The 13,023-nt window shown below is 36.1% G+C and overlaps 1 protein-coding gene across 2 annotated transcripts in view; it reads right to left on the bottom strand.

Moving 5' to 3' along the window:
- Positions 1–844: 844 nt before the first annotated feature.
- The window catches only part of BTAF1 (B-TFIID TATA-box binding protein associated factor 1), a 98,074-nt gene continuing 85,895 nt past the window's right edge, over positions 845–13,023 (bottom strand). For both annotated transcript variants that reach the window (XM_068548204.1, XM_068548203.1), the window contains exons 31-38: positions 11,611–11,752; positions 11,329–11,459; positions 9,578–9,703; positions 7,990–8,142; positions 5,942–6,153; positions 4,532–4,691; positions 3,971–4,141; positions 845–2,459 (exon numbers count right to left, since the gene is read on the bottom strand). In XM_068548204.1, coding sequence (XP_068404305.1) covers positions 2,316–2,459; positions 3,971–4,141; positions 4,532–4,691; positions 5,942–6,153; positions 7,990–8,142; positions 9,578–9,703; positions 11,329–11,459; positions 11,611–11,752 — 1,239 coding nt within the window. In that variant the 3' untranslated portion in view covers positions 845–2,315. The remainder of the gene's footprint in view (positions 2,460–3,970; positions 4,142–4,531; positions 4,692–5,941; positions 6,154–7,989; positions 8,143–9,577; positions 9,704–11,328; positions 11,460–11,610; positions 11,753–13,023) is intronic.

Raw genomic sequence — 13,023 nt, 5'->3', positions numbered from 1 at the left:
ACACTTAAAATAACCCAACCTTACTTACCTTTGGTACAGGTATTCTGGGATTCTGATTTCTCATACATGACTTTGTGATTCTGGGCACTTGGACAGTTCTACTAGTCCTGTTTCAATACATGAACTCTTTGTGGCTTTATGGAGAGGATTAAGTTATAGCTCCACTTTCTCCTGTGAGCCTGAAACCATGGCTGTTGTCCCTACACAGATAATAGGATCTCAGCCCCTATATTCTTCAACAGAACTTCACCGGTTTGAGGGAATTTACTAGAGACTGGTGGGAACCCTTTCTTTATGCAGGAGGCAGTTTTTGATGTCTGACACTGACTTGTGTGACTAGCAAATATTTTGTTACTTGATACAACTCAAGTTTTTGCTTTGTAGATTCACACTGAGTACTCTGGCACTTGATAACAGATGTTCCTGCAATCAATTTCACTTAGATTCCACTGATGCCAGCATGTATTCTGGGAAATTGGGAGGTCTATCTTTAATCAGGAGGTATAAGATTGTACTGGGATTAAATATTTGGAACAGATACGTGATGCAATGCTGTTACCTTTCTGTAATTTCTATTATGCTCTTATAGTCCCCCCACTTTTGTCTCTGAGTGGTCACATCCCCAAACAGCTTCACTGTGCTATGTACAATGGATATTCTATATAAAGTCAATAATTTCCTTTTTTGTCTTCCACCAAATTTGACTATAAATCCTAAATAATGAAAAAATAGCCATTTAATTAGTAAGAAAAAAGATCTTGAGCTTTTTTAGAACATATCTAAACTAATGATCTTTTGCTTTTTCTAGTGATCATTTCCTACAAATAACACACAGTTGCACATATTTTTACAGTTAAATCTTTTTTTTATTCTCTTGTGGAATGCTATGTTTAATGTTACAGTATGGTTGTCAAAGCTACTGAAATGTGACACATCCATGTCTAAATGCTGCAGAACAGTAAAACTTTATTTTAACAAAAAGTTATTTTACAGCTGAGGTCTGATGGTTTTGAAACCAATGCCTATGTGTATGGCCAGCCACAAACCTGGGGGATGTTTATTTCCTGTACATGTATATACAAATATATCCCATACATATATATGCACACAGGCATGTATTAATTTATGTGTGAAATATATAAAATTATATACATACACATACATGCATATCTATATACATATACCCACCCTCACTATTGAGCTCACTTTTCTAACACTAATCAGCTTCATGCCCAATTATTGCTGCCCAGTATAACTACATGATTTTAGTGCCAATACCAAGCACCCTTTTGGATGCAGGATAGGTACATCTGTGCATATAGATATGTGTATTTATGTATGTTTGTGTGTATAAAGGAATCATTTCTCCCTTTTATGCTTCAGTCATGCATTACTACAATAAACAGTCTTTTCACCATAGGTTTTGAAATTCTAAACAGTGTAAAATGTACTTCTGGAAAACTGTATAGGTTCATAGTTACAAAAAATATATATTTTATATATATATATGTATATGTGTGTATATATATATATATATATACACACACACACACATATATATATATATATGATTGAAACCTATTGAGTAGATATGTTCTCAGAATCTGGCTATATCCTAGCCCTTAGATAAATTAAAAGAACACCCTCTTAATAGGATGTTATGATAGCCTTAAATAGAACATTACCTGTATTTAGAATAGTTGATATATTTTAAAAGTTGACAAAATGATGTTAAAGATTTGAACAACACTATGCCTTTGCATTAAATATATAAAGGTTTCCACCAAAAGCTTGGTTCAATTCATTGTCTAAGATTTTCATGTTCCAAGAGTAACCAGTATTGTAGTCATTATTCTTAGAATTATGGCTCATTAAAGGCTTTTATACAAAAAAAGCCCTAGTTTTAATCATTTATAAAAACAAGTTCTCTTTAAAAGGAAAAATGTACATGAACACTAAAGTACTCATGGATATTATCCTGTACAAAGTGACTACTATGTAAAGATAGATAGGAGGCTTGTTCCCAGTAAGAACACCTCATGGTAGCACATGTAAACCTGGTTTGGTTCCTCTGCTCTGCAGCTATTCAGCATGTAAAATTTAAACCATTTCACATTAACATTTAAATTTAATACAGTGCAAATGTTTGAGAATAACTTGTTCCCCCCAGTGAAACAAGAACCAGCGTTATGCTGAATATTCTTCAGATCTATTTACACATTGAGCTAAAAAGTTCACCATAAACTTTGAAATTTGCTGAATATCAGCAGAAATGTTACTGAACTAGCAGCAATTGCGTTTACAATATTTGATAGTTATTTGAGAGAATGCATGAAATTTTCCAGGCTGTACTCTGAATCGTATTGCTCTTGATCCCAAAGATCGCTCAGGTTTTCAAGAACTGATTTCATACTTGCTTTTCCAGAAGTAGAGGTGTCAGCTTTTTCTCCTTTGCCATCCTTAAGAAAAATTGGAAGAAAGATAAAAAGATTAATTTCAGAAATTTTATTTTCTTTTAAAATACCATACTTGTTTCTAACATTGCACTTTTTCAACAGAGTTAAACACTTCAAAATATGGGGAAGTTCGTGAACTCATAAGATAGCCTATTCTATTTTCCCACAGCCGTAATAATTGATCATTTTACGCTTTTTACTTGAGAAGAATTTTAAGAACACTGCAAAGAACTCACTGTTAACTATGTCACATTGGCTTTGTCATTCTTCTCCCCTGTGTGTGTGTGTGTGTGTGCGTGTGTGTGTGTGTGTGTGTGTGTATATATATATACCTGTGTATATGTTAGTATTAGATATATAGTTAAATTATCAGCCTTTCCCAAAACGATTTGAGAGTAAGTTGTACATAATTATGCCCCTTTATCCCAAGAACAAGGACATTCTCTTACATAACCAAAGTACAAAGATCAAATTAAGGAAATTTAATATTGGTATATTAAGATGATCTCATATATAGTCCATATTCAAATTTTGCCAATAAGATCCTTTATGGCAGTAGTTCTTGCTTCCTCGGAACACCCCTTGAGCCCAGTTTCTGCTCGCTGAAAGTCACCCATAAGAAAACTGTTTCAAACAGAATAAAATACATTTGAAGCAATCCATGTTTCTTTGAGCCTTTTTTCTGGGTTACACAGATCTTGTTCTTTCAACCTCCCTTACGTGACACGATTGAAGAACCTTTCTCCGTTCTGGCCATCTTTTGGGGATTCATTGATTTGTTACTGTTTAAAATGCAGCACCCAGAACCAGACAGTATTCTAAGGGTGGCTTAACACACACAGAGTAGAGTGGAACTACTTTCTCTCACATTTGGACACTATAATTCTGTTATTACAGCTAGTTTAATTGCATTATATAAGGCCATTTCTCACCCTAATTTATACTGAGTGTACAGTTGATTTTCTGAACCTACACAGGACTTTAAATCCAACCCTATTAGTTTTACATTATTAGACCAACCAATATTTCCAGCTGGTGCATCCTTTGATGATAATGGATTGTTATCTGATATATTAGTTCCATCATCCACAATAACGACAATAGCTACTATTTATTATCTTCACAACTCTGTGGTAACATAAGCATTGTCATCCTGCCAAGGCTGAAGATGCTCAGAGAAGTTAATTTGCCTAAGGTCACCAGTTAATAGGAGGCAGGGCAAGAAACGCAGACCCAGGTCTAGCTGACTCCAGAAACAGCTGTCCTTTAGCAGGTAGGGACTAAGGAAAGAAAATCTGGGGAAGACACTGGAGACATCAATCAAAAGTCAGACCTTCAAACATCCCCTAGTATCCTGGAGAGTTCTATCTGGACATCAAAAATTCCCACAAAGGGTTGTCTAGGTGATACTAAAGTGAATGACTTTTGCTCCTCCTTTTAATACTTTTACCAAGCAGTTCCAGGAAGTCTGTGAACACATTAAAAATACAACAAATTGTATAAAAGTTCTTTACCTTATCAAGAGTAAACAGATCAAGGAGTTGATCTGTCCCCATACTCTGCAAACTAGAATTCTCTTGGCTAATAACAGTATTTGCTATGTTCATCTTGAATTTCTGCAAACCCATTATTTTCTCTTCCAACGTTCCTCTGGTTATCAATCGGTACACATTAACCACACGTTTCTGAATGAGAAAAAGAAGTTAAGCAACTGTAGCATGAATAAATGGGTAAGTAAGTATTGAGATTTACCAAGTCAGAGGGCTTGCATACTTGTACTAAGTACTTAACTACTACTATTGAATTAGGATTGGGTTTTCTTTATCTGTGCCCATGACCTTAAAATGTTTGCAGACGATCACAGAATATTAGGAATGGACAGTTTCCCAGGTTTTCTTAGCCCAAGCACCTCATTTAATGCATGAGGAAATGGTGCCACGAAATTAAGTGACTTGCCTAACGTCACAACACTTACTAACGTAAGAGCAGGAACTTAAACCAAGGCTTCCTGTCTTTTGGGGGGAGTGATTTTTCCCAGGGCACAAGGTTAACACCCATGCGTGCTGACTTTTTACCTGCCCAATGCGATGGGCCCGGTCCATAGCTTGTAGATCGCGCATGGGATTCCAGTCATGCTCCACAAACACCACCGTGTCAGCGCCTGTTAAGTTAAGCCCCAGGCCACCAACGTGAGTTGTAAGTAAGAGAACATCTATGGATGGATCATTGTTAAACCTAAAAACATAGATATTAAAAAATAAAATTAGTACATTTCTTCCTAAAGTTACAGTAACAGAAACTGAACTGGTTAATAAAAGTTAAAGAGCACAAATGAGAACACTGCTTTATAATCCACGACACAGACGTTTCTGTGACCACCTGAGTTGAGACTATCAATATACATAGCATCTTTAGTAGTAGAAAGAAGGTATTCTAGAATATGTCAGAAATTTCATACCTAGCAATTAAGTCCAATTGCAAAATGGATGCAAAAATGGAACACTAATTATAATTAAGACAAAACCCAACTATGAACCTTTAACATATGGAGACAGGAGAGCGTAGAGAAAGGTTAGATCAGTCAGGGAAGGTAGAAGATTAGCGTGCTGAGGGTTGCTAAAATTGTACTAGTCCTAGAAGATATTGACAAAGGACATCTGGTAGCTTCTAGGAAAAAGAAAAACTAACGTTACTAAGCTACCATTTATTACTCACTCTGAGTCAAGCAGTGGGCTTTGTACGTTACATGCTTTATGTTATTTGTTACAACAGCTCTATAAGATATGATTATTGTTATTTGAGAGACTCTCAGGCTGTGTGGATAATAAACAGGCCCAGGAGAACACTGCCTCAGTGGTAGAGTCAGGAGTCAAACCTGGGGTTGAAGTCCCTTCGTGGGTCTCTTTTTTTTGTGCCTAAAAATCTCTTAGGGATGCTTGTTAAAAATGCTCACTCTTGAAGTCAGCAGGCCTGGGACATAACCTAGGAATATGCATTTTTAAAAACGAACCCCTGAGATTTCCAAAGCAGAGGGAGCAGACCACACGTAAGAAACACTGCACTCAGTGATTCTGCTTCCAAGCTAGGCCAGCTTCCAACTTGTTTTCAGCAGAGACAGAGGGATCAGGATAAAGAGCTTAGTTAAGCCATTTGTTTGCTTCCTCCTGCCCCAACCCCCAAAAACAGATGAGGAGAAAGTAGTTATCTCTATTTTTTGTTGATGCCTTAAATTTCTTTCATGCCCTTAGGAGTGCTTTCCTAATACAGTCACACTTTTTTTCCCCCTAACTAAACAAACTATTCAATTATATTTCTGCAGTTCTGTATTGTAAAAAGGTAAAGATTTAGCTGGGTTGAATTATACAACAAAAAAACACATTTGCAAATATCTAGGCAAAGAAGATACTTCATGAGGCAAACTTCTATGTAGGTAATAATAATAAATTGACTATAACTTGATTTGTAAGATTTTAGAAGCCACTTACCGTGAAACAATGGAATGCCTCTGACCAGGAGGTATGCTACCATCTAATCTCAGGTAAGTGACAGAGGGTAAGTGAGGTTTGAGAAGATCATGCTCTACTATATCAAGCATGCTTTTAAGCTGACAGAAGATCAGTATCCTGTGCTGGGCTACAACAGACTCCGTGCCACTCTCGGAAGTGCTGCCATTTCCCAAACCACAGTCCAACAGCAACTTGAAAAAAGAATCAATTGTTACGCAGATGTCCAATAAAAGTAGGCAGTCAGTCTCACCAAAATAAATACTTCTCTTTGTGGTGAGAAAAGGTTAACTTACCTGTGACCTGAAAAGCAGATTAGCATTTTGGGCTCTCATTTATATAACATTTTCTACACTAGCCCGTGTGAAATCTAAAATCTTCATCCATTAGTTATTCTCAATAAAATTTAAGCCAGAATAACTACAAAAAGCTAAAACAATGAAGTCCAGATTTTACAATAAGATCTTAATTTTTAAGGCTAGAAGAACTAAATGGTATTAACATTTACATTAACTTGGAATTGGTTCCTTTAATTTAACCTTTCCAAATTTCAGAATTTTTTAAAACTCCATTTTTAAAAGTTATACCAAGAGTGACATGAGCAAAATGGCAGAGCAAGCAGTTCCTAGAAAAATAAAGTCTAGTGATCCACACTGACACACATGATAATCAAACTGTTGAAAGACAAAGACAAAAAGCGAAATCTTGACAACAGCAAGAGAAAAGTGACCACCTCCCCCCACCACACGACCTGTGGGATCTTCGTCTCCCAACCAGGGATCAAACCTGGGCCCCGGCAGTGAAAGCAGCAAGTCCTAACCACTGGACTGCCAGGGAACTCCCAAAAGTGACTTCCTGTAAAAGGGATTCTCAATGAGATGAACACCTGTTTCCTCATCAGACACCATGGAGGACATGACCAAGAAAGTTAAAAGACAATCTATAGAATGGGAGAAAGTATTTGTAAATCATATATCTGATAAAGGCTTAATATCTAGAATATAAACTCCTAAAACTCAACCAAAAGACAAACAATCCAATGAAAAAACAGTCAAAGGACTTAAACAGGCATTTCTCCAAAGAAGATTATAATGTCCCAATAAGCACATGAAAAACAACGTCATTAGGAATAGCAAATCAAATCAACAATGTGATACCACTTCATACCTATTGTGATGGCTATACTTAAAAAAAGGAAAATAGTGTTGGTGAGGATGTAGGGAAATCAGAACCCTGGCACATAGCTTGGGAATGTAAATGTTGCAGCCACTGTGGAAAGCAGTTTGGCAGTCCCTAAAAAAGTTAAACATAGAATTGCTATATAATACAGCAATTCCACTCTTAGGTCTAATATTTTAAAGAACTAAAAAGAGGGACTCAAAACAGATACTTATAAGCTAATGCTCATTGCAGCATTATTCACAATAGCCAGAAGGTGGAAACAACCCAAGTGTCATCAACACATGACTGAAGAAGCAAAATGTACCGGTGGTGGTAATAACAACAACAACAAAGGACTATTATCCGGCCATAAAAAGGAATGAAGTACTGATACGTGCTCTAACATGAATGAACCTTGAAAATAAGTGAAATAAGCCAGCCACAAAAGAACAACGATATGATTCCACTTACATGAAATATTTAGAACAGGCAAATTCATACAGATAGAAAGTAGATTAGAGGTTCCCTGGGGTTACAGAAAGGGGAGTGGGAAGTTATTGCTTAATAGGTACAGAGTTTCTGTTTGGTTGATGGAAAAATTTTGGAAATAAATAGTGGTGATGGTTACATAACACTGTGGATGTTATTAATGCCATAGAATTCTACACTTAAAAATGGTTAAAACAGCATATATTATGTTATATATTTTACCACAAGTTTTTAAAAAGCTGTATCAAAAATTTAACAAACCAAATTTAAAAATAAAAGAAATAGTAAACACCTCAGTAATCTTTTGGAAAAGCAAATTTACCTACTGTTACAGACCAAGAATGTACAACACACATCTAACACTTAAAAGACCTACTTACTTGTTTCAAAGCCGAGAGTTTAGGGGCATGTTGAATATCATGGAGAGAAGAATTCTGAACTGCAAGTTTTTCACTAGTACTCTTGAACTCTGGATGTTGAGGTGTTAAGACTAATGCTGGATGGTTGCACAGTTTACGTAGGTACTGTAATGCCTTTAAGAAAGGGAAAAAAGTATATACAAGTCTCCTTCACATGCCACAAATGTTCAGATCTCAGTATCTTTCCTATGCTAGTCTATCTAAAATGCCTTTCTTCCCCCTCTCACTACTCCTGCTCATTCTTCAAGAAACAGTTCAAGTATCTCATCTGTGATGTCTTCATCTGTGCTTCTTATGCAACTTGTATTTATTTTTGTGACAGCATTTATAACTTGTATAAACTGTACTGTTTATGTCTGTCTCCCCCACTAGACAACGAGCTTCTCGTGAAAGAATGTCTTATTTATTAGCTCCTAGCTAACCCTTTCCCACTCAAAGTGCCTGATAATGCTGATAGATGATTCTAGAACTAGACATCATTTTCTAAAGAAAGGTTTCTCAAACTTCAGTGGGTATAAAAACTTCTTGAGGACCTTATAAATCTGTAAATCTCTCCCCTCTACACAGTATTTTGATTCAACATGTCTGGTGGTGGGAAGGGTAAGGTGGAACTAGGTGGTTGTGTTTGAGAATCAGAAGCCCCTCAGGTCTTTTTTTTCTTTCTCTGATTCAGCCATACCCTTTGTCTTTTGTCAATTACTTGGCTTACAGTTTGGGTCTCAACTGTATCCATAAGCACTTTAACAGAAACTGTGGGAGAGGTATAAGCCTTCAAAATCACCTTTTCCCATTTCTATCTTTAAAACTGCTACAAGTCTTTAATTTATTGGTGACAAGGGGGTTTGGAAGGTATTCTACAGTGGAATATTTCAAAAGGGAAAGAAAAAAAGTGAGTTGATACTCTCTCTTTTTTCTCAAGCACATTCATCATCTGTCTCAGGACTTCTGTGCTTTATGTACACTCTGCCTGGAATCACTCCCCCCCCCACCCCCCGCATATCTGCATGCCTCAATCTTCCTTCAGATCTTCGCTCAAATGTCACCTTCTCAGTGACATCCCTGATCACTCTATTGAAAACCACAACCTACCGTGATTCCTATACTGTATAACCCTATACTTGCCTTATTTTTTTCTTTTTTTACGTGATATATATATTTTACTTACTTAATCATATTTCACCTCTACAAGGGAAGGGGTCTGTTTTGTCCACTGCTTTAATTAACCCCTGAGGTTAGAAAAATTACTGCCTTGTGGTAGATGTTCAAATATTTTTTTGAATAGAAAATAAAAGGTTCTCTATTTTAAAACCCTTCTTTTCATGTAATATACAAACATACATTGCAGTTTTTACTTTAATTTTAATATTAAATTACTTATTAATTACTAATTATGAATATGAAAATAAATTGGTACTTTTACCTATTTTCAAGAATGTATACACAATACTGAAAAAAATTAAATAAACCCGTATTTCAGTGTTCCATGTAAAAATTGCTGCACTGAAGAACATTCTTCAACAACATTTAAAAAGTGGACTGCAATATATACCTGGAATACATGGCCTGTAGCTTTAAGCTGTGGTTTTTCAGTTTCTTCAGAAAGTGCAGCTGAAGAAACTGTTTCATCAACATCACACTTGGCACGAGACTTAGCAAAGTCCTCGTAGAGCTGAACCTGTAAAATTCCCATGAAAGCAATAAGTATATTTATTTTCAATTGTTCAAAATATAACTATATAGCAAAGGCCAATAAAAGCAGTAATTTAAATCAGCCCTCATCAAAGAAAATAAATTATGATACCTATATTTCACTACTTGATTACAGATGATCCACTGCATCTTGGTAAATTCCTTTTAAATTACATTTAGAAAACAAGTTTAACACATTGTTTGGCTGCTAAAATATTTTAAAAAGTAGTCAAATAGTCCTAGACCCAATTTTTCCACTGTGTTCAAGAAGAGAAATACATTACCAATAAAAGAGAACTTTAACCCTTACAAGTAAATGAGGAAATCTTCCTTAAGTGAACTTACGTGGTCAAGACCCTAATAGGTATATTTCAAAAGACCAAGTTTAAAAAAGGATACTAACTGCAGAACCCATACCAAGTTCAAAGTATTATCTTGGAGTCTGGGTTCCTGCCTTGTATATGCTAAAACAATGTGAAAGGGAAGAGAATCTAGAGTGCTAGAGAACAGAAGTCAGAGAATAAAAACCTGTAGGTGCAAAACGAACCCAAATGTCACTTCCCTCCCCAGCCCCCTTCCTCCAGACTACTTAAATGTGTTTTATGAGGATGTTATAATACCACCACCAGTATATCATCTCAGGTTTTTTCATATGGCACCTTTTCTTTATTATACTTTAAAAAGTCTTCATCTCATTACCTCTAAAAATTTTTCCTTCAAGAAATATTAATCCAATTTTTACAAATGAGGGATGGAGGCTCAGAGTGATGAGGTAGATAATATAAATGATCACAGAGCTCTTAGCATCTAAGTTAGTGTCCTGTCCACTAAACTCAAGTTGTATAGATAAATACTAAAAGGTTAAATGTCTATGCACTGGAGGGAAAGAAGCTATTTTCCAGGTATGTCTGTATATCTTTTATTCATTTGACCATACTAAATCAACTCTAATACTAAAACAGACTGATGCTTACTAACCTAGAACACAAAGTAAATGTTCAAACAGAAAATTCTGCTTATTGGCCATATCTTACTAAGACAAGAGATAGTTTCCCCTTACAAAAATACTGCACAAGGAAAGGCATACAATAAATTCCTTTGATAATGGTCTCTATGCACAAAATCAGAACTGTGCAGAAGCCAATACTTATTTTGAAAATTTATTGGCAATACTTTAAAAGGGACAAGGTCCCACTTCCCAACTCAGCCCCGATGTATACACCTATAATGCTGCTGTAAGGATATGACATTATAGGCAGACTTCTGGCCCTTATAAAACATTGGCTTTCTTCTTTATCATTTTAACCTTCCAACTTTTTCAATTAACTAGACATATATAACAAAGCAATTATGATACTGGATTTTGTTTTAATGCTATATTCAAAATGCACATACCCAAATGTGTACTTACATATCCAAACAGATTCATTTAGGTTTTATCTACACCTGTTTGAAACTGAATATTCCTGAAGTCTAAGGAAGTAGAAGCTAGAGTAGAGTGATAAACCAAAGGCTAAATCCCCTTTATTCAATACTTTTGTGGCTTGTTCAAAACATTCCCCTAATAAACATAGCACCAACAACCACAATTGCGATCACCAGATTCCTAACCTGGAGAGTACTAAGAGTACAGTAATAGTCTTGAATAATTTTGGGTGGTAGATCCTGCAAAACATCTTCTTTCATTCTTCTCAAAAGAAATGGCAGGACTTGGCGGTGCAGTGCATCCATCGCGAGAACACCTATTAATAATAACAGAGTTAACTTTATTCTATTTATTATTATTATTCTCTTATTAATTTCTCTTAATAATAAGATTAAATGGCTTCCCAAAAGTTAGATATAAATTATATTCACTTGCACAGAGTATATACCTGTATCTCTTTTTCATACCTGCTTCTTGTTCACGACTGGAGCTTCGAGCATCCCTACTTGCTAATATAGGTTTACCGTATCGAGCAGCAAACTGGCGTTCAGTCCCCAAAAATCCTGGCATGAGGAAATCAAATAATGACCACAGCTCCAAAACGTTGTTCTGAATATAAGAAAGGAACACCAGTTATCTTGTGTACTAGGATTATTTCCTTATACTTAAAAATGGCACATTAATGAAAGCCCACTGTGATGACATAGATTATCACCACATTTTTGGGTATGAGTCTATACATACATATATTTTAAAGATTTTTTTGATGTGGACCACTTTTAAAGTCTTTATTGAATTTGTTACAATATTGCTTCTGTTTTCTGTTTTGGTTTTTTGGCCATGAGGCATATGGGATCTTAGCTCCCCGACCAGGGATCAAACTCGCACCCCCTGCGAAGGCACAAGTCTCAACCACTGGACCGCCAGGGAAGTCTCTATGAGTCTATATTTTAACGTGTAAAATTTGGAGAAAATACTCTATCCTATTTGGAGGAAACTTTCAAGTCTCTTCCACCAGAATAAGCCTTGGTCCATGGTATTTAAATCCTACTGGTGGGTTCCATCAAGTAGTAAATAGAAGAGGAGAAAGATGAATACATGTCTGATTCTTCTAACTTTGAGACTCAGATTAACAGCAAGATTTAAGAAATTTGGCCAACACCACCATTTCTTCAACACAGGAAAACCCAGAAGAGTTTGGTTATAGGTCAAGTCTACCCAGTATTTATGGGTCATGAGGAACAGGCACAGGTTCTTTCCAATTCTGCTGGAGTTTCATGAAAAAAAAAAAAAAAAAAGAAATCAACACTTTTTCATTTTGGATGCTTTCCCAGTATGTGTGGATCCTAAGGTGCCATCCCATCTGTTTACCCCTTCCAGAAGCCCTCCTCACCATGCTCAAGCAGTGGCTCACACCATGCTGGGCTGCCATTCTATATTGAAACCCTTCTAATCCCACTTAGGCTCTGCCCCATGACTCAAGGGCTACCATGGCTGTTTGGTACAGAAACCCAGACACCTTACAGCTTCAGAGCTAAACTGTTGAGGTGTGGAAGGGGAAAAGAGAGCCTTTAAGCAAACAAATACTTCTTTTGTTGTGAAAGCTATAATCAATTTTAAAATACTGTGACGTTTTCATATAAGCAAAACAAATCTTGATATATCAAACCTGAAAGAGTGATTTTTTTTCCATCTATCTATCTATCTATCTATTTATTTATTTAGGCTGCGCCATGTGGCATGCAGGATCCTAGTTCCCAACCAGGGATCAAACCCGTGCCCCCTGCACTGGGAGGGCAGAGTCTTAACCAGTGGACCACCAGGGAAGTCCCTTTTTCCCTTTTAAATGTACTTTTTCTTACTTCCATTAAATTTTCATA

The sequence above is a fragment of the Eschrichtius robustus genome, chromosome 7 (assembly GCF_028021215.1).
Source record: "Eschrichtius robustus isolate mEscRob2 chromosome 7, mEscRob2.pri, whole genome shotgun sequence".
NCBI lineage: Eukaryota > Metazoa > Chordata > Mammalia > Artiodactyla > Eschrichtiidae > Eschrichtius > Eschrichtius robustus.
Note: the sequence above shows the minus strand (reverse complement) of the source record. Positions and strands in the feature narration are given on the sequence as shown.